This window comes from Camponotus vicinus, unplaced genomic scaffold (genome assembly GCF_025532165.1).
Source record: "Camponotus vicinus isolate PSW18456_S1 unplaced genomic scaffold, iyCamVici1.0 SCAF_1, whole genome shotgun sequence".
In the NCBI taxonomy this organism is placed as follows: domain Eukaryota; kingdom Metazoa; phylum Arthropoda; class Insecta; order Hymenoptera; family Formicidae; genus Camponotus; species Camponotus vicinus.
The window spans coordinates 5,131,713-5,157,568 of NW_028141945.1; the positions used below are offsets into that span (position 1 = coordinate 5,131,713).

Below are 25,856 nucleotides of genomic sequence, written 5' to 3' on the forward strand. Positions count from 1 at the left end.
ATAGCCTATGTTGATTATGACAAGTAAACGCGTTTGTCAATAATAAATATAATTATTGCTCTCATTTTTGTGGATCAAAATGTCAAAACTGTTCGAAATTATCGCATTTCAAAAATTAATTAAGTAAACTCGCATCTCCATTTGCTCTCTGCGTAAACAATAAATTTTAAAGTAAATTTAATTTAATGGAACGCGAAATATCATGTTTCTTTAGAATTTATTAAAATTTATTAAATTATAATTTTAATATTTTGATTATTTAAATAAAAGGGCTACATTTACTGAATAATTTCAAATTGTTTAAATATATAATATGCGATGGTAAAATATAAAAAAAAATTAAGTTATTTCAAGCGATATTTCAACGCAGGCTCACTTTAAAATTCGGGATCGACCGACGAAGCAGGGTCATCCTGGCGTTTGTGAGAAAAAATTATATGTCGCTTTGTTGCGAATTTGTTGGCGCTTATTTGTTATGGCATGTGCATCAGATAATCGCTACAGATATTTCTCCTGGCGCTTATTAACACCATCGCTATTATCGGTGCCGCGATCGTATTTTTCGCGATTTTATCGTCGCGCGTCTACAAACTTTATGTCATAATTTAACGGCTCCTCAGAAAACAGACGTACCGACGAAAAAACCTACGGGTAAATAACCCGATATGGTTCTTCAATTTCGAGAGATTCTCTCGCGGCCATCAGACCGGAGTTTCACTCCGTCGCGTGCAGTTACCAACTTAATTTCTACTTTATATACCAATTATGCCATTTCAAAGCGCACGATTTCAAAAGCGACATCGTTTTACTTCGTAACCCGTCGCGAATTATGGTTAACGTTATTGCGCTTCGATGTTTCGTTAATTTACAAGGCAATGTATCTTCAGTACCTTCTTCAGTCAACTCTGATCGTATTTTCGCCCCTCGTTGCCGCCTATCTACGCTATTTATTACTTTTTCACAAACGTGACGAGGGTAGTTTTTGTGTCATTAAGCGCTAATAAGGATGGTATTTCACCGGAATACGAATTTGCTCTCTAATGTTTAGGACGTGATCAGAAAATATATTATTCGAAATACGAGCAAAAACTGCGAAATCAAAATTAATTATTTCATTACATTTATAATCATCACCGCTCGTAATTTTAAAATCCATCATTATCGTTTAACAAATATGTTTGAGAAAGATTATATTGTATATTATAGTTAATCAGCGTTTCTGCTAATAATTGCGTCGCGAAATAAATTTGGAAATAAACAGAGAAAGAAAAATCCGTCTCAAAGAGATTCACGCGGCAAGAAAATTGCATATAAAATTAGACACTTCAGCTGCTATCTATTTTGCTTCCATATATATTTGAGTTCGGATGAAAATAAAGATTAAAACTTTTCAGAGTACGCGAGGAAAACTTAAACGGATATACCAGCGGAAGGTGAATATTGCAGGAAAAATTGTCAAGTGCCGGAGTTTCCTGCGGAAATGGACGAGTCTACAGCGCAAGGAGACAAATTGTTTTTTCCGACGAACGTAATCTCAAGGGCGTCACCACTCTCCATCGTGTACTTTCTTATCTACGATGGCACGATGGGGTTATAAAGTTTCGAGATAGTAGAACATTCGTCCCGCGAGGCAGGCACCGATTTTATTACGGCTCTTATGACTTAACTTCTTTACGGCTCTCTATTTCCGGATATTCCACATTTAAGCGATATTTTTACTTGCACAACGCGCGCCTAGTTTTTCTCTCGCGCCGTACTTCTTGCGAGTTTCATTTCGTTCGCAGATGAAATTTCTAAACGAAAAGAACCCGCGGCTATAAGCGAGTTTATTAAAAACGAGTCTATTAAAATTTTCAATCCGACATGTAAATGTAGATCGAGAATGAATATGGGCAATCAACCAAGCAACCGTTATTTTTCTTCAAACTTCAAAATTAGATTAATTATATTTGAATTATATTTAGTCTCTTGCAAACGTGAATTATATTTACTCCTTGCATTTTTAATTATTTGTGAAGAGCTGAATAAACTTCTCGAGAAGAAAATTAAATTATTACAAGTTTAATTTTCCTTGAATAAATTTGATTATTTTTATATTTCTTGGCAATTAATAAGAGATATTGCAAATTTTATTTAGTCCTCCACATTTAACAGCCATTTGGACCTTCTTTTAAGATATCTCTAATTAAAGTTGGGCGATTATAAGCAATTGTAATGATTATTGGTTCGAATACGTGATAACATTTCGTAAAAAAACCTAAAACACAACCTTTCTCGTTGTTAGCCATCAGTTTTAGTTAGCGCTTAGTTACCATTAGGTCCAGAGAATCGAAAGGGCGACGTGACAGATAGGGACCCAAATTTCGTTAACGCGTGCTTTCCTCTCGTTTATTATATTTCTTCTTTGGCACGTTCTTCTCTTTGATCTTCCAATAGATGTGGTGGTTCCTAAGAACTCCCCGATCATCTTTTTGTCACGTAATCAAAATATAACGCAATTTCCGATCTTCCATAATATACTTTTCGAATGTCCTTTGTATATAACTTTGGGGGACTACGGTTTTTGTAACTAAGCATTATCTCTATTTGCCGTACAAAAGTAACTAAATATTATCTCTATTTGCCATAGTAATTCGCGCTTTCATAGTGATACTTTGTATTTCGCGTAAATCAATATTGACTACAACCTGATGGATAAGCGTATCTGCCATGTTCAAATTGTAACTCATTCAAAGACGAAAATATATAAAAAACGAATGGTCAGCGATATCTTTTCATAAAAATTAATTAACATACATAACATGTTTTATGTACTAATTGCATTAACTACGTTCCATGTATCGTGTACAACTCCACAATTAGAGAGCACTGCGACGTATTGAAGTGAAAAAACTTCCTCGTACCTCGCAATTTCTTTTACCAGAGTTCGAGTGTGCAATAAAACGAACCTAAGTTTTCTTTAACTACAGTCGCGTGAGCGTCGAAGCAATCGTAATTAAAAATCGATCCTTTCGTTTATCCCATAGAATGCTGGCTGTTGTATTCGGTTCTTACACGCTGCGAACGTGTCCCGTTAACATGTATCGATACGTTTATTGAAATTCCAACGAGAATCGTATCTAAAATCCATCTGAAGAAAGTAGAACGTCCACGCGATCTCATAATTGCCAACATCGGAATCAAATCTGCCGAGGTATAAGATAATTGCCGATTTTGTATCGAGATTGCGAAAAAAGGGTCTTACTTCTATTGCCTGCTGTTAAAATAATTCTTTCTCTTTAAAGCGTCGAATGGAATTGCAATGAAACGCTGTCGACCTTTTATATTCCAACTTTTCTTTTTTAAATATCTCACATTTGCAAGATTGGAAATATCGTCGATTCTTCTATTTGTAGATTGATTTGTTGATAACAATCCCTTGGAATACTTAGCATAAAAAGGGCGTAATCGAACGAGATGAAAGAAATGTATCTTCTCTTTTTATCTTATCTCTTTTTTTATCATCTATCTCTCTCATTATCATGCGTAATATACAGGGTGTATCTGAAATGATGCACTAAACTTTAGGAGCGTGTTCTAGAGGTCAAAATAAGACTTCTTTTTTCTATGATCCGCAAATGAACCCCCCTCCGAGCTAGAGGCCCCTAAAGTTTGGGGAAAAAATTAAAAATTGGTTGTATTTCAGAAAAAAAAGGTTTTGACGTTACCTATCACCCTCTCTTGAGAGATAAATAAATTTGCGTTGCGGATGTTTGGTCAATTTCACACATTTTCGAATTTTAGCTCGGAGGGGGTTCATTTGCGGACCCACGTTCATAAGAAAAAAAAGTCTTATTTTGACCTCTAGAATACGCTCCTAAAGTTTAGTGGATCATTTCAGATACACCCTGTATAATTTAAAAAAGTTGATTATTGAAATATATATTCTAAGACAAATCATATTTTAAAGTGGCTAAAGTTTAAATTTTATCGACCGCTTCTGCAAACATCGCGCATAATAAAACGACGAGTTACGTCGATGAAGCTAACGAAGCTTTAATTATTAATCCTGTCTACTTTGTTATTTGACCCGAGATTGTATCTTTTCTCTCTCCCATCCAAAGACGAAAAAAATAAAAATGTATCACGTAGAAGAGGCACCTTTAACACGGGTAGATAACGACGCGCAAAGTGTTACACGATTATGCGTGCCAAAGTGACACGCGGAGCAAAAAAGGAATATATACGAGGTACCTTAAATGGTAATGCCCCGGGTTTGCCCCCAATCACCATCTCTCCGGATTTCGTTCTGTTTCTCTCTCAGCTGGTCTTTCTCTCCTTCTCTTCTTCCTTCGTCACTTTCCTCTAGAAGTATGTGCGCACTTTGCGTCTCTCGCTTCTTATTACGGTAACTATCGAGGTAAAGGTATCTTACGATCGAATATCTTCGAAGGAAGATCGTAAAGTTGATATGTGACGCCAAGGAATTAGGTTGCGTTAAGTCTCTTGTATATTATTTTAAACGTATCCATCGTCACCTGTCTTTGGCAGTCATAGTTGGATAACACAGCATTCTTTGTTTGTAAAAATCAATAACTTAACTTCTCTTTATTACATCCACTTACATTTTCACGAAATCACAAAGACGATATATCAAAAGATAATTACAAAAATTAATAAATATAAGACTCGAAATATAAAATTAACAAAACAGTTATAATGGCAATACGAGTCTAGTGTCGATGTTATAACACATTTATTTATATTACAATCAAACAAATATTGATATTAAAGCATACAAAGAGAGGATAGCGAACGTTTCGACCCTATTTTTGGGTCATCTTCAGCGCGAAAGTATATAATAAAAGATAATATAATAACAATGTGTTTTATATCGGAGTCTGTTACAAAGGTTGCTGTTTAAAGCGATAATAAATGTCTCGGTATCTCATTATCTTGACGATGCCTACGTAAAAACAAAGGACAAAAGTAAAATAAGTTAAATAAATAATGTAATTAATATGAACAAAGAAAGAAAAAGTACTAAATTAAACATGAAATTATGAGATTGGAATGTTAATTTATTAAAAATGATCTAAATATAAACTGAACATAAAGTCAAAGAAATAAATGAATAAGTTATAAATAAGTTAAATAAATAATATGACTAATATGAACATAGAAAGAAAAAAGTACTAAGAATTACATGAAAATTACGAGATTGAAATTATTTTAATGTCAACTTATTAAAAATGAGTTTACCCAAAATCCAAAAACCGAACTGTCCATTTAGAATAATTGTTTCATCCATAAACAGTCCTTTGTACTTTTTAGCCACATATTTACATAAGATCATGATTAAGAGTTTTCCGGTTTCTCACAGCCATGTCTCCAACAGTTGTGATGTGGTTAAAAAACTGTCTAATACATACCTCGACAACAAATTCAGATTAGTTTCGCTGGATGTAATTTCTCTTTTTACTAACGTGCCAACAGATCTGATTATTGACAGCGTTTCTTCCAGATGGAGTAATATCTCGCCAAACTGTGACATACCATGCAATGAATTCCTTTTAGCAGTTAAGTTTGTGTTGGATTCATCCTTTTTCACCTTTAACGACATCACTTACAAGCAATTCTTTGGCACGCCCATGGGCTCCCCCTTGTCTCCTATTGTAGCTGACATAGTGTTGCAGGATTTGGAAAACAAAGCACTTCTTTCCTTAAAATTTACTCCCCCCTTCTATTTAAGGTATGTTGATGATGTTCTGTTAGCCATTCCTCCTTCTTTTTTTAAAGATACTCTGGACACTTTCAATTCTTTCCATCCTCGTCTACAATTCACAATGGAAATTGCTGTAGACAATAAAATTAACTTTTTAGATGTGACTTTAATTTCCGACAATAATTTTATAATTTTTGACTGGTACCGTAAAGATACCTTTTCCGGTAGATACCTACACTTCTTATCTCAACATCCTCTCTGCCAAAAAAGAGGCACAGTAATTGGTTTAATAGACAAGGTTTTCCGCTTGTCTCACCCTGTTTTCCATTATAAGAATATTAAATTGGCTATCAACATCCTTTTAAGCAATGGATACCCTTTAAATTTTATTTTCCACACATGTGTTGACCGCCTTAAGAAACACCTTTTCAAACCAAATTCCTTAGTGAATAATACCCAGGTCATAAACACAAATGATCACATTACTTATTTCACGATACCATACGTTCCTTCAATCTCCGGGCGTTTTAAACATATCGTTAAGGATTTGGATGTTCGACTCTCATATTACAGTATCAATAAAATGGAAAACTTCATCAGGGCTCATAAGGATCCTCTTCCCACTTCCAATTCTTTTAACGTCATATACAAATTGAACTGCATGGATTGCGATGCGTCCTACGTTGGACAAACTTGCAGACAACTGCATACCAGAATCAACGAACATCGCAGCCACATTAGACATAACACTAATTCTCAATCAGTCATCACGAATCACAGGGTTGGTTTTGATCATACTTTTGATTGGGATGGCGTTCAGGTTTTGGATCGAGAACCATATTTGAGTAAAAGATTGATCTCCGAAATGCTATATATCAAGAGGCAAAAAAATGGTCTCAATTTGCAAACGGATACTGAACGTTTACCAGAAATTTATTTAAATATTGTCAACAACTTGCCAAAAATTTAACACAGTTTCTATCATAACAAATAGGTCTGCGACTTTGCGTATGTGTACATTTATACATTATTTGACTCTCTTTACCGTTTATATATAAGTCACATTTATCCGTTAAAGACGAGTCGATCTTTGTCTTCGGAGATGTTAAGTTGTCTTTATTCATCTCCTCGGCGCGTCATTATCTTCGATGCCTGGAAGTAAGTCTTATTTCCGTAGTTTTAACTTCTTATCTGTTTAACCTTTTAATTTTTATTTCTTGACTATATGTTCAGTTTATTTAGATCATTTTTAATAAGTTGACATTAAAATAATTTCAATCTCGTAATTTTCATGTAATTCTTAGTACTTTTTTCTTTCTATGTTCATATTAGTCATATTATTTATTTAACTTATTTATAACTTATTCATTTATTTCTTTGACTTTATGTTCAGTTTATATTTAGATCATTTTTAATAAATTAACATTCCAATCTCATAATTTCATGTTTAATTTAGTACTTTTTCTTTCTTTGTTCATATTAATTACATTATTTATTTAACTTATTTTACTTTTGTCCTTTGTTTTTACGTAGGCATCGTCAAGATAATGAGATACCGAGACATTTATTATCGCTTTAAACAGCAACCTTTGTAACAGACTCCGATATAAAACACATTGTTATTATATTATCTTTTATTATATACTTTCGCGCTGAAGATGACCCAAAAATAGGGTCGAAACGTTCGCTATCCTCTCTTTGTATGCTTTAATATCAATATTTGTTTGATTGTAATATAAATAAATGTGTTATAACATCGACACTAGACTCGTATTGCCATTATAACTGTTTTGTTTTTTTCAAAAGATAATGACATGCGCGGTGAAAGTAGTAGGACGAGAATAAATCAGGTTCTAAAAATCTTCTCAGAAGTAATCACATATCGCAAGCATCACTTTATGCACATCCATCATCGTTCAAAATCGTAAATGCGAAAGGCTTGCCGATACGACGTCAAATTAATCTTACTCACAAACGAATCAGGATGGAGATCTGTGCTCTCGATCTTGTATGGCAAAGCGAGTCTACGGAAGATTTCGCGGTGAGACGTGCCGAGCATGTGGGTGATGACAATTTCTTACTGTGCCGTTCAACTTTGATACTCGAACATCTCTCTTCCCACCTTCAATTCTTTATCGTATGCACATCCTTTCCTTTTACAAAAATGTTGAATTCTGTCATGTTATTTAAAAAATTTTTTGAAAAATTTGCAATGTCCTTGTTCCCTTGTAAAATTGTGTCGAGTCAATTTCGGTTGCACGCAAAGCCCCGTGAAACGCCAAGTTTCTTGAGACTAGAAAGAACTATATCTGAGAGATGACATCCTCCTTGATGCAGCGCTGAAGACGGATTCTGAAACGCGAGCGATGAGTGGCATGACAGATTTACTGTTAAACTTACAATGCAGCAAATGCCCGCGGCAAACACTCGCAAACACTCGAGGATTCAATGTCGAGCGTGTCTTTTGTAGAGCTACACACTGAATGTGTAATGTTAGAAAATGAGCGTAGAGAACGTGCGTGGCTTTTGAGCATTTAAAAACTTTTTTACAAAATACTACATCATCCTAGTAGGATGTCGCTTCTCTCAAAGCATCGCGGATTTAATCGTATTCTCCTCTTTCACGAGACGCTTCGTTCAAGTCGTAAATAGTTGTCATGAAAGAGAAATCTAGCACATTTTGTATTTTAAAGAAACGAGAATTATTTGATTTTATAAAGATTAAAGACTAATCCGTACATATATTTCTTGTTTTGCAGCTCTTAAATTTTTCTCTACGCTCGCAAAAAATTTGTGAATTTTTCCGGATTTCCGAAACAGAAAAGCTGTAAGAGACAAGCGGGACCCGTTATCAGCACAGTCGATTTCATCTCATTCAAAACGATTAATGACGCGTGCATAAATAGATAGCCAACACACTGAACGCAAAATATTGCGTAAAATAAACTGGACTTTGCGTTTCTCAATCGCAGTCTTCTATTCCGTTCGACCATTCTTAAAAAGTTTTGAAATAGCCCATAAACCCATATCTGTCATTTAATGCCATATTAGACATAGTTATTTAAATTTTATGTAGCCTAAAGGGATACTGCATACCCAATACAAAAGCGAAATAATAACGAAAATTAAGAGCAAAAATTATTCGCTGTGAAATTCATTGCTTATTCAGCGAATATTGCATCTTGGTCGCCTAAATATCCCCCAAAAATCCCCACTTTTCAAGCAGGTGCATCTCTCATAGATGAATGCACATTGTGCGTGCATGCGCGCGACTCGACAAAGTCAATGGCCTAGACATGTGGGTGATGTCCGTTTTCTCGAGTATGTAGAAACGAAGACGGAAGATAACTGAATTTTATCTGTCGGTTTCTCGGCAGGGAGAGAAAGAAAAAGCTTCATCTTTTTTTTGGAGCATTCTCCTTTCGTTCGCGTCCTTTCGTGCATTTATCCATGGCTCGTTCATCGCGCTTTCATCGTATTCTTTGGATTCCATCTTCCTTCTCCGGTTCTCGAGATCCTGCAGCAGCGCGGGGTTTGCGTTATTGAGCGTTTAATGAAACGTCAAACGGAATCGAATATTTCTCGAGTTACCGGTCGTTCATTACTCCGTCGCTTCGACAAGTATATGCGTCGGCATATTTGCATGAATTAATCTTTGTTCAGATAGGTCGTGCATAATTTCTTCCCCGACCTCCACTCTTCCTTGAAATAACTTCTGATCCGCGACTTTACTCTTTGTGGCAATTAGGCCGTATTAATGTGATGGGTTTATTGAATGATCGGACACACATAAAAACGATGTATGTCGAATCGATAGAGCGGCACAAAGCACTTTTACTAATTTGACAGAACGAATGTTGAAACGAGTGAGAAATAATTGCAAATAAATTTTAATTAAATATCCACTTTTTCAATTTAAGAGGCATTTTTTAAAATTTTCGGTTTTATTTTCTCTCTCTCTCTCTTCTCTCTTTCCTCTTTTATCCCAATAAATTCCTAAAAATTATTTTTCTGTAAATATGTTAGGTATGTGCAAATTAAATAATTAATCTATTATGGCCTGTATAATAATAGTAAAGATATCATGATACTAATATTATCATTTTTCCTTGTCTTGTAATCTTCAAGTTTTCGAACGCCTAATGGAAGGCATCCAACTTGAGAAAACGTTTGCTGGGTTCCATATGCTGCAGGCGAGTGTGTATATAAGTGGCGGCTTTCCGCATGTCAAAGTCATTGCCCGTTCTCTAGTCGAGGCTGTCTAAAAAGCCACCGTCGTGCTCCTGCTGTTGTCATTCAAGAACCGACATCGACATTAATTTAAATGCAGACGTTTACTAATGTCTATCAATTTGTGCTACTCTCTTTATTGTGCATCCTTCAATGTTACCGATGCCTTCCCACCGATTTCAAAAATGCTACAGGTAAGCATTATTGTATATTAAATGAAATCTTATTCTTTCTTTGTAATACAAATTAAAACATTGCGAATAAATTTCACTTTCTGGCTTAAACTTTAAATTACTTTAAGCACACAGTATCTCTTGTATAATATAAATATATAAATAGTAATGTAGCAATCAGTAAAAATACTCTGTTTTTAATAATATAATAATATAATAATATAATAAGTAATATAATAATATAATAATATTTAATAATATAAAAAGATAACATAAAAAGATTTAGATTTTTATTAAAGTAAAGAGAGAAATATATATATGAAGTTTATAAAATCAACTTGTGCAAATGATAAATATACCAGTGATATTTTTCTATAAATTATAAAATACACTAATATCTGTGCATTCATAAAAATTAAGTATCTATAAAATTGGCAAATAATACACGCACTGTGACCGCAATATTTTTCAGAAATGCATTAAATGTAAATAAGCATAATAAATAATATCGCTATTGTGAGTCGCGGTTGAATAGGTGACAAATCGAGACTCATTTTACGTCTCGAAAATTTCAGAAGATATTTTTTTTCAACGGAAATAGCCGAATCGTGTTATGCTGATAATATATCTCCCGGACGCTCTATCCTCGATGGTCCTCATTAAATTTCATTGTGTATCAGATACACGTACTTATATGTATTCACACGTGTAAACACAGCATGCAACAACGCAAACGAGTTCATCGATTTATATAATGCATCTCATATTTCTCAGATCTGACAATAGTGAGGAACCGAGAATGGGAACATCCTCTGCATCAGAACCTATTCCGATTTCCGAAAAACATTTCGCATCCGTACTTTCGCGGCAAACGGTTTATCAATCTGGGTCCCGGAACTTTAAGCAAACAAGTATGTTATCATGGTGTTATTTATAAATTCAAAGAGTGTGATAAAAAAAAGAGATATTTAATAAATAATAGTAATTAATGTTTTCATAGAAAACGCATCAAGATTGTATCGCGCCGGGCAATCAGAAGGGTCACTGCAAACATTTTAGCGGATGCGTCCTTGAGCAATTCCGCTTGAACTTTGAGCGATTTATGGATTATATGTGCATAATTGAGCAAACGTAAGCTAATATTGTACTTCATGCAGCGATCGTTTCCATATTAATGTTTTCCTCGTCGCAGATACATCGGTGTGTGTTGTCCGGATAGCATCGTGACAACTCGATCGGATAAAACCTTCCACGATGATTTAGCCAGCGTGTTACCAGCGATTGCAAGTTCGTATAATTCCACAATTATAATAAATTAGTTATTGATACTACAATTTATTCATTGTAATTTCGTGGAAAATGTTTATAAAGATTCTCTTCTCGCGTATACTGTAATGTGAAAAATTTTCTGTAAATTGAATAACAGGATCACAGGATCGGTTTCACGCAATATTTACCCGCGACAGATGCCTTTATCGATTAACACCTAATGTATTTTGATGGAAGCGTAACACACGTATACCTTTTCGATAAACATTGCCTATCACACACACTTGTCAATGTTCACGACATCCGCATGCTTGCGTACGTGAGTGACGTACGCAAGTAACGTATATTCTTCAAATTTTTCATTTTTCCCGCAGATCTCGACGATGATAAGGAGGAGTGGGACGAAAACGAGAACGAGAATGAGCCATCCACTGACGACAAGGATGAAATTTCGCGGAAAAACGCGACTTTGTCCGATAAGGAAGCAACGAGGAAACCGCGAAGACCCAGAGGTTGTGGTACGACCACAAAAACGAAGATCAGAATCGTGGGTGGCCAGCCGGCTGATCCTAAAGAATGGCCGTGGATGGCGGCTCTTCTCCGACAAGGCGTCTTTCAGTATTGCGGGGGTGTATTGATCACCGATAGGCATGTTCTTACCGCAGCGCATTGTGTTTACAAGTAAACTATTTGTAATATCATAATCCCTTGCAACCCAAAACCGAACGGGTCTCGAAAAAAAAGTTTAATGTTATTTCAATTTAAAAGTGTGAAATGTGTGTGTGTGTGTAAAATTTCTTCCAATTTTTAATAAATGTCATTATTTAAGCGCGCGCATTGTGTCATAAAATATTAAATATTTTATGCTATTTCAATATTTTTTTCTTTCTATATATACTCCTGGACAAAATTAACGTATAATTTTTTTTCACTTTTTCTCTAAAAGCTGATATTTAAATTTTAACGAAAAATTTTAAAGAAAAAGTGAAAAAAAAATTATGCGTTCATTTTGCCCAGGAGTATATAAAATTTATAAATTATAATTCTGAACAAAAATATTATGATAAAATTGAAACTAAAAAATGAAACTTTTGTTGACATTTATGTTTTCGTATATCTTTAAAGTTTAATAATACGATTACAATCTGGACGATATTTCAGGCTCAAGACATTCATATTCTCGCGACCCCGGTGTCTGACAGTGATCGCGCTTAGACTTTATAATGTTCTTAGCGTGTCGGCACACTTAACACTTATGTACCTTTTGTTCCGAGACTGTAACGTGGGATATACAGAGTAGGCCATTTTAATCTACGCACTGAAATATCTCAAAATCCATAAGTTTAAGACAAAAATGTTTCAGACAAAAGTTGTATGGTTTCGAGGGGGCCATAAAAGGGTATTGGTTTGACCTTGAAGAGTTATTTGAAGGTCACCTTCAATTTCTTAAATGGAACACTATATTTTTTATTGCATATTCTTGTAGTTTATCTCGAGAGCTTTCCAAAACACTATAATAAAGTATTTTTTCATTAAGTACTTTTCGAGTTTAATCAATTGGTGTAAGAAAAACAACTGTATTTTTCTTACACCAATTGATTCCTCTCATTATTTTGTACATAAAAGTATTAAGGTAAGATAATAAAAAATGAATATTTTACTAGATATTTTATGGTTTATATAAAATTAAAATATTACTTTAAGCCTTATAACTCGAAAAGTACTCAATAAAAAAATACTTTATTATAGTGTTTTGGAAAGCTCTCGAAATAAGCTACAAGAATATGCAATAAAAAATATAGTATTCCGTTTAAGAAATTAAAGGTGACCTTCATGTGACCTTCAAATAACTCTTCAAGGTCAAACCAATGGTACCCTCTTATGGTACCCCCTCGAAACCATACAACTTTTGTCTGAAACATTTTTGTCTTAAACTTATGGATTTTGAGATATTTCAGTGCGTAGACTAAAATGGCCTACTCTGTATACGCGCGGCATCCGTTTGTCGTAACCATGAAATGAACAGTTATGCGAATTACAGTTATACCGCGTGTGCATTTTTTTGTTCAGGTACAAACCGCGTGACATCACGGTGAGACTCGGCGAGTACGATTTCACCAAATCCGATGAAACGCGTGCATTGGATTTCATGGTTTCGGAAATACGAATACATAGGGATTTCAAGTTAACCAGTTACGAGAACGACATTGCCATTATTAAAATCAATCGACCCACAGCATTCAATAGCTACATCTGGCCTATCTGCCTCCCGCCGGTTCAACAATCGTTCGAGAATAAGAACGCCATCGTCACAGGTCGAAAATCTCATAAATATATATTATTTCTTAAATGAGAAAAATTATATGCGCTAAACTACTGATTTTTCTTTAGATTCTTTTTACAAATTTGTTAAAAGACAAATTATTATAATTCTATGACAGATCTGTTATTTTTTAAATAATATTACATTAGATGAAGAGCTTACTTACTCTATTATTTATTTTTGCGCTCTGTGGATATTTATTTTAATCGTAGCTAAACTTCGCGTAAAATAATTTCTTTTATTTTATCTCTGCTATTATACAAGATCAGAAAATGTAACATGATATAGTCGAGGAAGAAATCATTTCTCGTGCAACGATAAATTGAAAATATGAAGTAAAATTTTTTAATTTTTTTCAAAATCAGTTTTTTCAAATACAGAAACTACAAAAAAATTTTCTTCTGCATTTTCGATCTATTTCTACGCGAGGAGGAATCATCCCTTCATTTTTATATTTTTCACGACTTATTTTGTATAAATAATGCGATACGTAAAAAAAAGTTGTGTATAGATTATTTTTGTAACTTTTGAGAAAATGTTTATATTAGGATGGGGTACGCAATATTACGGAGGACCTACCAGTACAGTACTGATGGAGGCCGCAGTGCCGGTGTGGCCTCAGGAAAAATGCGTTCGCAGCTTTACGCAACGCATTTCGAATACTACCCTGTGCGCCGGCGCTTACGAGGGTGGTCGCGACGCCTGTCAAGTAAGACGATGATTTATTCACTACAAGTAAAATGGTAAACGTGCGATGAAATGTTAAAATGCGCATTAATCTGAAAGTCTTTATCCTTAATGGATGCCCCCCTATCTCCGAAGGGAAAGGGGATCCGTTAATATTTTAAGACGGCTTATAAGATGGATACGCGTTTTAAAAAATAGATCTATACATAATACATTACCCCAGAGTCCAATAAGTCTCTTCTTTCAGGGTGATTCAGGCGGTCCATTGCTACATCAACTTGGCAACGGCAGGTGGGTCAACATCGGAATAGTATCCTGGGGAATCCGTTGCGGTGAACCTGGATTCCCGGGGATATACACCCGTGTGAGCTCTTACCTCGATTGGATATTCGCGAACGCCGTAGTTTGAACGTCACATTTTGAAACCCCCCCCCCGTTCACTCCCCTTCCCCGCTGATCTTTCGTATATACCAAAGATTTTTCTACCTTTTTATACATATATCTAAAGATTTTTATCGCACTTTTATGTATGACGTGTCCAATAAAAACTGTCTACTAAAACAATTTTCCTTTTATTACAATGCAGGGTAAAGTAAAAACGTGTGCGACGTTAATAAGTTACACGGAGGGGACACGCCGAGCTAATCACAGTTTTTTTTGAAAACGATTAAACTTTATTTTCGGAATATTCATTGGTACATCGTTAAAAGAGAGATTGACACAGATAGAATTTCACTCTTCACGATGCCTCATACTCGCGAATGCGAGTGTGTATTCTCTCCCTTTCTCTTTCGTCGCATCGTCGCATACCATGTTTACAACAGCAAAACCACGAAAAATCATCAACCACCTGCACCGTTTGTCCATACATTAAACACATGTGTGCAACTGCGACCGCATGTGCATATACCTGCTCTCCTATATATGTACGAATGTTTGTATGTGTGTATTCGTGTCGCAGATATATGCACTCGCACTCTCGCTATTATATTTCAGACACGTTTCATAGACTCGTTTCGCGAGAGGCCCAGCCTCCGTTCGTTACGAGCGGCTCTAAACATCGATGTTTGCTACTGGTAACTTTTTGCTTTCTTGCAGCCATATACATCTATAATATATATATAATCTAATCTCGTAACATATACATGTATCTGTGTGTGTATACATATATATCTCTTTTTCTCTCTTTTATATATTTATGTATAACATTTTGAATATGTGTGTGTGTGTGTGTGTTTGTATGTGTGTATGTAATAGATTCTCTGTGTCGTATATTGCGCTCTGTAAGTGCGCATTACGAGCGGTATATTTGTTATATTGCGCATGCAACGACAAACACACTGTGGCTGATCTAGATGCCTTGTGATATTTGTTCGCAGATAAATTCCGAAAAAGAGAAAAAAATATGTCAATAGAAAAAAATTGAAAAAATATATCGAGAGAAGCTTTCACACAAATACTTTTATAAAAAGTATATATATATAAATAAGATCGAAAAAATTCACCGTTTTTTTATGATCAATCTTAAGTCAACTTCACCAATATTAATAAATTACAACTTCGGTCCAATTATTTCTCTGTCCCATTCTAAATAATTTAATAATAATATCAATAAAAAAATTTAAATAATCATGAAATTAGAAATTAAATTTAAATAATCGCGTTAATTGAAATTCGAAATTGATAAAATGAGTTTCTTGAAATCCTTCAAAAAGAGAATTTAGAATTGTGTATGTCCGTGGTTCTTTATTTAATTCCATGTATAGGATTTTCGGCGGGGATCAATCGCGGCTAATACGAGAAATTTGCCGCTAAATTAAGCGCATTGCATTTTACGTGTCATTGCATATGAATCGTCGAATGTTTTATTTTGAATAAATAAAAAGCATACGTGATCGGTAATAATACTGTGTTCATATGCAAGAGACCATAAGTACCTTCGGCAAGAGCATATCATCGATCATGTATCCCTCTATAATTAATTGCTCCTTCTTCAGGTTTTTTCTGCTTAAATCTGAGTTCGCTCCATTCTTACATGCGATATGATAATTATCATCGCGACATTCATATTTGTTCTAAATTGCGCTAATTGTTATCGGTAAACTTTGGTTCCATAATACCCTTGTAGAAAGAGATCACTTTCTGCGAATTTGGAGTTGGTCCTTGACTCTGTAGAGCCTCGCCTTGTCAGCTACATCTATCATTAAGAGTGTGAATAATGTGTCAAAAAAAATTTCTATCAATTGATTAACTACAATTGCGATTCAACAAATATTTCTCAGAAAGCTACAAAATTAATTACGCAAGAGAAATGCATGATAAACCTGATTGAATGAGATAATTGTTGTCTCGAAGAGATCTAATTCTTGAATCGTAGAAGCTGAGTTTTGACAGCATTAAAAATTCTTCATTTTCCTTCCTCTTATAAGTCTGTTGCTTTCATCTAATTCTTTCTCACGAGTAACGATCAAACAAAATTCCCATCGATGTATCCAAGTATCGATTCCAAGCTCGCGGTATCCTTTGAAGATTCGGTAACTGATAAAGCGAATGCCGCCAGCGGAGAACACTTTAAGAGAGCTAGACCCTGGGAATCGCGCCCGCGGGTAAAAGAAGCGGTGCGTTGGGGCCGCTTTCGGTGTGATTGGGCATATTCTCGGCCGTTGGGTAGACTTGGTGCACGGAGTTGTTTGCGTTGGATGAGCCACTCGACCGGTTGCGAGACGGCGAGGAGTTGCCGACGACAGTCCGCGACGCTATCGTCGATTTCGGCGCACCATTCCCAGTCATGGCGAGACCGCAAGTGGGATTCATGGCTATTGCGGTTTTCGGCTGAAGCTGATTCGGAGCAACGGACGAGAGATTGGTCTGAGTCGAGCCTTGGCCTCGTGGTTGACCCGTTAAACCCGGGTGCTGCGATTCTTGCGGCCTCTGTTGACCCGGATGCCCCTGCTGTCGAGGCTCCTGACTCCTCAATTGAATCGATTGTTGCTGTTGAGCTGAGTACTGCTGGTCCGACTGACCTTGAAATTTGTGCTGGCCAGTGGGTGGAAGCGGGCGTTGCTCCAGTTGCTTCGGCTGCGTCATTTGAATTTGAGCGGTGCCGGCAGGAGATTGATCTTGCAGAGTCGATATCTGGCTGAATGTCGTTGTGGGATTCGCCTGTTGCACGTTGTTATTCGTCGGTTTTTCACCCATTAGCCAATAAGTAGTCATGGGACCTTTACCCTGCGGATGTTGGCAAAAACGAGGGGTTATTTCGAGAGTTAAAATCGATCCGATCTTACTCAAGTTTCATGTGCAATCAGAAAATCCAGAAGAATATATTGCACAATTTATCTTTATATTATTTTTATATTTTTTCTTTATATACATTATAAAGATAAATCATATAAAAAACTCGTTAATTCTATCAAATTTATTAACACAAAGTATAAAACAATTAAATTAAAATCACATTATATTATAGTTATAGTAGTCTAGATTAAAAATCATAGCGCGTAAAATCAGTACGCACACTTTCAAAGATTTAATTGAGATGATTCTGTGGTAGAGTTGAATGTAACACAACTATTGTGTCGCTTCGTTACACGATGGCGATCAGCGAATGCATTTAACTTGTCAGTTACGCTCGTGAATATTCAAACAAGCGGCAACATATATTGTCCGATGGTATGTGGTACTTGAATTTTAATCTCGGCTGGCAAGCTCGATGTACGCACGAATTGCCAAGCCAAGTTCCTGCCGGCGCTCTCCTACTAATTAATTATCATACCTCCGCTGCATCCGTTCTCTCTCTCTCTCTCTCTCTCTCTCTCTCTCTCTCTCTCTCTCATGCGCGAGCGCTGAACTTTGACCCGAATTGTACGGTAAACGGTTCAATTGTGCCTCTGTCATCATCAACGTCTGCACTCGAGCAGATATATTTAATCGATCGTCTAATGACAAGCGACACGACGACGTTTCACGGTCGCGCAACCAAGTAATCACAAACCGATCGCATAATTCTCGGCTCGCGTAATAGCGGAACTTAACGTCTACGTGAAGATTAACGAGATCGTATGATTCAACGTAGTAGTCGCATTTCTAAAATCCATTACGTGTTTATCGTATTATCCACTTTGTCGCGACGATGGTAAAATAATTTCGGCGCTGCTGAAATAACTGCCGTCGGTTTACGCGTTTATGCGAATTATTCTCTTCCGGGAAAACGGAGACAGATTGCATTTGCGGACAACAGGCAATGCTTGCGACGCGACATGTGCATATCGAGCGAGAATATAACGCTCTCGGTTACGGTACAACATCTGTGAATAGGTCTTCTATATATGAAACGAGCAACCGCGTCGGGCATAGTTTGCAATTGCGCGATTTACAATTCCTGACCCTAGGGATTGCGATTGCCAAAGTTGAGAAAGTCGAGTCCCTCGTTGAAAGAGTATTGCTTATATTATACATTTAAAACTGAAGGGAAATTTCAAAACTTAATATAATAACTAGAAGAATAAAAAAAGATATTATATTAGAAGAGAAAAATTTCGATGTTGCATCAAGAATTTTTATCACTCTAACATTCGATGATGGAAAAATATATAAAGTAAAATAGAAATATAATTAATATAAATATATTAATAAATATTTATAGAAATATATTAATAAATATATTAATAAATATTAATAGAAATATAATTAATATAATTAATATAAATTGTAATTATAAAATACAAAATTAATTAGAGAAATATCTTAAACAGTTGCAGCAAATAATAAAGTACTTGGAGTCATTGCAAGACATCGCATATATTCTAAAGATACAAATACCCGTCATTAAATTAATGAAACATGAAGAGCATCGCGCGTACTTATTCCACTGAGAAACTCGACTATCGCTTAATTGTACAGGAAAAAAATTCGCGCAAAATATTGTATATCGCGATCCGCGAGATAAGACCGTAACCGGTGCACTCGCGTAATAATCACCCATATCCATCTTTCTGTCGCGAAATGCCAATCGCGAAAGCCACCTTTCACCCTCATCGCCATTCGGTGATTTTGCGGCACGAAAAACCATTCAACAATCCCACTAAAAGCGTCTTAACTGTGACTTGCACGGCCTCCTATTCTCACTCGTCCCCAAGGCAGGAAACGAGAAGTTGGATTTGTGAAATAAGAAGCCGAGCAGGTAGATACATAATAGTACACGTTGATTTCGAAAAAAATTGAGGAAAATTCACAATATGGACTAAGAACGTACCTTTAATATGACCTCTCCTCTGCAGACGAGTTCGAATGTACCAAAAGTGTCCAAAATTTCCTTTGTCTTCGGGCTGACGTGGATCTTTAAAGCTATCGCAGAGAAAAAAGAAAAACGACTTCTTTTACGCATGTCCCTTATAATCCTCTTACAACGCTAATTAGAACGCTTCTTTTTGAGGAGTAATTATTAAATAGCCAATTAAAGAACGTTAGATAGTAGTTGGATAAATTACTTTGCAAAATACTGAGTAATTTTTTTTTAAATTTCTTTCAAATAATATATTTTATATTTTTGATTAAAAATTTCATATTTTAAAGTATTCTCATATTTTAAGCTCTAAAAACAGTGACTTAATATTATTTGGATTCATCCAATTTCGATGAAAGGCCATACTATGCCCTTTTCCTATGGATCGCTTCAAATACTGAAATTTGACGACCGGCGGGCATGAAAATAAAAAAAAAATAAAATAAATAAATTTCGTCAGCTTAAAATTCGCGTTCAAGGCAGCTTTTCAAAGTAACTGCACGTAACGCGAATAAGCTTTGAATCAATAGCTTCCAATGATAGTGCACTTTGTAGGCGGCTGTATCCCTTGTAGTTTCAACACAGCGCACAATGACACGAGTTCCATGTGCATTTGATGCTGACACAATTGTTCTGTGGTCATTTTATACATTACTGGATTACAAATACAAAATGTTTCAGAAACGTCTATTTTAATTTCAATGCCGTTCTTTAGCTTTAAGATCAATTTTATTTGTAATCAATATGTCAAATATTTAATATAAATCGAGTTAAAATATATCAAGTTATAAAGGATCTAAAAGAATCTTTTCTAATTAATAAAGATTTTAAGAACAATTATTATAATAATGCTTTACTCTAGATTTTCTCTTCTAATTTTTACCTGAATGTAAATTAACCTTTCATAGAACACACAAACATACCGCTAAACTCTACCAATTCCACGAGGAACAACGTTCAACAAAATTTCAAGCAGCGAAAAGCATACTGTAAATTCGCAAAAAATTTTATGCGCGAAAAATAAGCAATTTGCGCGAACAAAATAGGAGCTCGTTTTCCCCTTGAGCGAGAGTGCCAGAAAGCACAACAAATTATTCATTATTCGGAAAAAAACTGCAATTTTTAATAATTATCCAAGCAGGACAAGCACGAAATGTCACTTTGTGTTCTGAATGACGAAGATAAGCTGTCATACAACTCCTTCATTAATTTCGCGGTTCGACGTGACCTTTAAAACTTAAAGCACGACTAGATTTATTTTGACGCATCGATGAACAACCGACGCATCAAGATGAGAAGGGAAAATTTAAAGTCCTTTGACACGTAAACTTCATATATTTAGATTATCAATTAAAATTACTAAATAACTTCCTGTTGTTACCAGCAGTTTCGCTTTTTATAGAATTAAAGTTGATCGAAAATCACGAAGATAGAAAAATCAGATAGCTTGATATTGTCAATTTCCTTTCCAGTGAAAACAAGGAACACATTCAAGTTATTCATAAAAATTTAAAAAAAATTGTTAAATAAATCCTATCAAAGGTATAAAAAAATGTATCTTTTTTAAATTTCTAGAAAGTTTTGTATGTATTTTATACAGCAAACACAGTAATTTAATCTGAAATTTAAAAGGAATGAATCACTTGTTCAATTAGAAAGAGAAAGTAAACTTTATTTTCTCCCAGAAGTTTAGAGAAGAATAATTTACCTGATTTTTCATATTTTAACAAATATAATATATAAAAGAAATCGGGAAAATTTTTTCTTCGGATCTCAAGATTGCTAATCATAAGATATTATCGGTATAAATAGGTATAAAAAGTATGAGAAACAAATCGAGCTGATCCGTAAACAATGTAACTAGACTATAAGTAAATAAATCCGCACTATCGTACTTTCTCGAGCTGCTCGTCCAGAGAGAACTTTTAATGGAATTTAAAGCGATAATAAAGTTATGCGCGCGTTGATTGGAACTTCCGTCGTCAGTGACTGGATGCGCAAGTTCGATTACGATACAGCCAACGGCCAGAGCGCGGATGATCACAAATATGCTAATCCGATATACGTGTAATTTTCGTATGATCTCGCCCTGTTTCTAGAGCAACCTGATTGCGTTTTCTACGGAAAAAGAAATTATAGCGCGATTGTGCGATCGATAGCACGCTCTAAGTCCTTTATTTTAAATCAGTTATATAACTTTATTACAACGGATCACTCTATTATGCGATATAATACGTCAATTATTTTACGTAATAAATATTCCGCGCTACGTAAATGAAACGATAATTGATTAAGTACGTAAATGAATGATAATTGATTAAGTACACGTATTCAGCAGCGATATATTGCGTTTGGACAATAGACATGTTGCTGTATAATCAATCAATAATCATTAACACATCAATGATATTCATTAGATGAAGATTTGACATGTGAAATACTGTAAATGTTAAAAATCCCTGGAGGAGAATAATATTTTATTTAGTTGAACAAAAGTATACAAAGAAAACATTATGTGTGTTTTTATCTCATAAATGTCCTCATAAGTGGATGATTTAAAAGCTGTGTCGGCTTCTGCTTTAACAGGGAATTTTACAAAAATAATTTTCTAGAGATGTAACATTTACAGAGTTTTATATTTCAAATCTCCATATATGTTATCTACATAATATCCTAGAAATCACATACATTTTACATACAATCTTGCTTTTAAATTTTAATTTAAACTGGATTTATGCGTAAGTAAAATTTCCAGACTAGTTAAACACAAATGATATTAAATCATTTTGCATTAGGATTCTAAAGAAAAGTAAGATTTATTTAAACTCAAATTAAAATTAAGATTAAAGTGAATCAAGAGAGAGTAAAGTATTATCTATAATTGCTTTTTAAAACTTTATCTCTGAAAATCTTTTTACTTTCTTTCAAAAGAAAATAAACAATAAGATTAAGGTATATTAATTGAATGTTTTTCATTCTCAGAAAGTCCTCTTTCGATCTTTTTGATTATCTTTTATAATTCTAAAATCAGTCAATCTCTTTCGATTACGTAAAAGAATCGATCGATCGATGATAAAATCCGCATTACAAAGACTGTAGTTATAATCGAATAATCCGTTTGTTTGCGTAAATAACACAATATCACGATGCCTGAAAAACTGTCACGTTCACGTTTCGTGCTTGAACGCGTGTTCGATGATCAGTATAAAGAAATAAAAAAAAAATCTCAAAAGCAAAAAAGAGAGAAATTGTGAAACGCGTCGTTATGCAATCTATCGCCCGGAAACTCTTTTTAACGTGCGTGATATAATTCTCGCGACGCACACAAAACGTACTATATGAAGAAACTCGATAAACAGCCGTGTGGCGCCTTACGGTGCGTCCTTGCCTCGACGCCGGCACCTAGAGATCCTTGCGAGGGAGAATCGCCGCCCACGTGGCATTAAACGATACGCCATAAACTCGTGCATGTATCATGAGCGTGCCGATAAACAAGATACAGCATGCAATCAATTTCATCGTTGTGTGCTGCCCCCCGTCAAGCAGCGATCGAAATCGTTATCGTCGATTCGATTGAAAGAGTACTCGAAATTGCTGGACTCGTTGGCAAACAGATATTCAAAATGAATTGATCTCGTCTAATAAAAAGCTATTAGGGCAGATGGATAAATTTCTTTTCTAATAAAAGACCATTACGAGATATTAACGATGCTTAATATCGATCAAAAAGTAATTTCTAAATCATTCAAGTTATATTTCAGAATTATAATCGTCGAATATATTAAACTATCGACATACTATAACGATTATACAGGAATTGCTACCGGAAAGATTAGCATGTGGTTATGGCTAATCAATACTTATGGTTGCGCTTACGGCTGAAAATGAGGTAACCACGAGGTCGGATCTCTATGGAAACACTTGAACCAGAGTCGATTTTCTCTTAAGCGTCGACCTTGCTCTCTTGCGTCGCCGCACCTTTACTTCTCCCCTTTAATTACCGCGCATGTCTATAAACTAAACTTTGTACCTTCACGTTTTCTCTATTACAATCCCCGGCGTCCCTTTCAGAGAATGATTGAGCTGTTAATTACCTTCTCCGTTACTTTCCATCCTGGAGGCTGTGTTGACGGTGTCACCGAACAGGCAGTATCTAGGCATCTTAAGACCAACCACACCGGCCACACATGGTCCTATAAGCAAACACGTGTACGACCCACTTCGCCTACGCCAATTTTACTTTCGGCATCACATCAGATCAATGTAAGATTGGCCACAAGACACGTGGTTTAGAAAAAGAAATATAAATGTATAAAAACATCTGAAAATTTTTCTCTTTTCAGTCTATAAATTATTTATTCTCTTTTTTTTCAGAATAAACAAAGTTTAATTTAATCTTTCAGATTCCCTTTGGAGAAAAGATTTTGTAAAACAAATATATTTTAAATAGCATTTAAGCATATCTTTCGGTTTCTTATATCATTAACATAAATTTGGGAAAAACATAATTTAACATAGATTTGTTGTTTTATACCGTTTTTCGTTCTCATTAACAATACTGAAAAGATTTATTATATTTATTCACCATAAGAAAAATTTAACGAGCAATTATTTTCTCGAATGATTATTCACTAGGCGATACGAAAGCAGCGTTGCATTTTAAGTCCATTTAAAAAGCAATTAACTTCACCAATTACAACTAACCGTCTGACGTAAATCATACAGAATTATTTCTTCTCGCGAACAGCGTAATCTAAGTTTTATACAATCTGAAAGAATGTTATTTTAAAAATGAGATGATATTCGCACGATAACGATTTGACTGAAAAAAATTGTACAAAAAAGTTTGGATAGTGTCTGAGAAATAGAGATTTTCGTTACGTAATATTCCGAGTGTAAATTCTCAAAAGTTATCATCCTGTGACTTTCAAAATTAATGAAAATAAAATTTGAAAAATGCAATAATGTTGTTTATCGGGAAACACAATCATTTAGTCTTTCGTAGCGGCAGATGTAATTGTCGACTTTTCAACAAATCCATTTCCAATCGTTCCAATCACATAAAATATTTTCAATAAAAAAACAAATAAATTCTAGAAAAAATTTTCGCTAAAAGTTATTTCAAAATATCGTGCTCCGTTCTTTTATTTAATTCATGTTACTCGTGTGATATCAATCTGTAACTCATGCTTCAACCTTCATTACACGCAAACGAAAATCGATTTGTAATAAAAAGTGAAAACTTTCGATTTATAATATCGTTTTTTAAAATATATTGAAAATATTCTCGACATAAAACAGAGAATTAAGGAATCTATCTACGAAACAATAATAAACAACAAAATATAAAGAAAATTTGATTCTCGAAAATAAATAATAATACAAGCTGTTGCAAAACTTTTGATCTGTCGCTAAAAGTAAAGTTAAAAATTCTGAAATACACTATATGTAAGTGGTACACAACAAACCATAGAAAGAGTCAAAATTGGCACGAAACCTAGGATCATGTTAAGACTAATCTTCTTCCGTTTTACGTGAGCGGAGAGACATATGTGATAAAGTGTTGACTCACCAGAATGCATGCCAATGCGAAGCTTCAATTGCTCGTTTGGTCTGTGGCGAATACTGAACGTCATTACCGTATCCCTGAGAGCTAAACTCATCCTTGCAATCTCTCTGGCATGATTCATGCCATTTCTCACTGGTAATCCCGATACAACCATATAAGCATCCCCTATCGTTTCCACCTGAAAAGAAATCGAAAGAAATTCCTTTTTGATAAAAAAAATTCAATATTAGAGAATATATATATATATATATATATATATATATATATATATATATATATATAAGAGAATATTTTTGTTTAAGAAAAGTTTTATTCTATATTAAATATATATAAGTACACATTTATATTAAATTTAATAAAATATCTATTTTATACGAGAATACTTTTATGTAAAACATTTCCACGTTAAACTTGTTTATCTCAGTTCATTATATTTTCTATTCGAAATTAATAAGATTAATTACGAGGAAAAGACCGTAAAAAAGAAGAAAAGACTGCGAAACGGACATTTTTATGTATGACAAGGACACTAAGATGTTAAAAATTCTGAATATTGAAGAGAAATAGACGATCAAAGTGAGATTAAATGTAGAAGTGTTGCAGAATAAAACACAGAA

General features: G+C 34.7%; 2 protein-coding genes across 5 annotated transcripts in view; one reads left to right on the top strand and one right to left on the bottom strand.

Annotated features, from left to right (window-relative positions):
• The first annotated feature begins 6,350 nt into the window (after positions 1-6,350).
• Positions 6,351-14,974, top strand: LOC145969068 (trypsin-1). The gene is made up of 9 exons (XM_083094928.1): positions 6,351-6,862; positions 9,833-10,128; positions 10,882-11,018; positions 11,108-11,238; positions 11,300-11,394; positions 11,751-12,057; positions 13,447-13,691; positions 14,248-14,408; positions 14,634-14,974. The coding sequence occupies exons 2-9, from the start codon at positions 10,029-10,031 to the stop codon at positions 14,793-14,795; spliced, it is 1,338 nt and encodes a 445-aa protein (XP_082951054.1). The 5' UTR covers positions 6,351-6,862; positions 9,833-10,028; the 3' UTR covers positions 14,796-14,974.
• A 37-nt stretch (positions 14,975-15,011) lies between these two features.
• LOC145969050 (atrial natriuretic peptide receptor 1) overlaps positions 15,012-25,856 on the bottom strand; it is an 85,253-nt gene continuing 74,408 nt past the window's right edge. For 2 of the 4 annotated variants that reach the window (XM_083094921.1, XM_083094915.1), the window contains exons 19-22: positions 25,243-25,417; positions 23,765-23,863; positions 19,641-19,732; positions 15,013-17,614 (exon numbers count right to left, since the gene is read on the bottom strand). In XM_083094921.1, the coding sequence (XP_082951047.1) occupies positions 16,967-17,614; positions 19,641-19,732; positions 23,765-23,863; positions 25,243-25,417 (1,014 nt within the window). In that variant the 3' untranslated portion in view covers positions 15,013-16,966. Of the gene's footprint in view, positions 17,615-19,640; positions 19,733-23,764; positions 23,864-25,242; positions 25,418-25,856 lie in introns of all 4 variants that reach the window. The other 2 variants (XR_014437940.1, XM_083094924.1) reach the window with 2 other exon arrangements.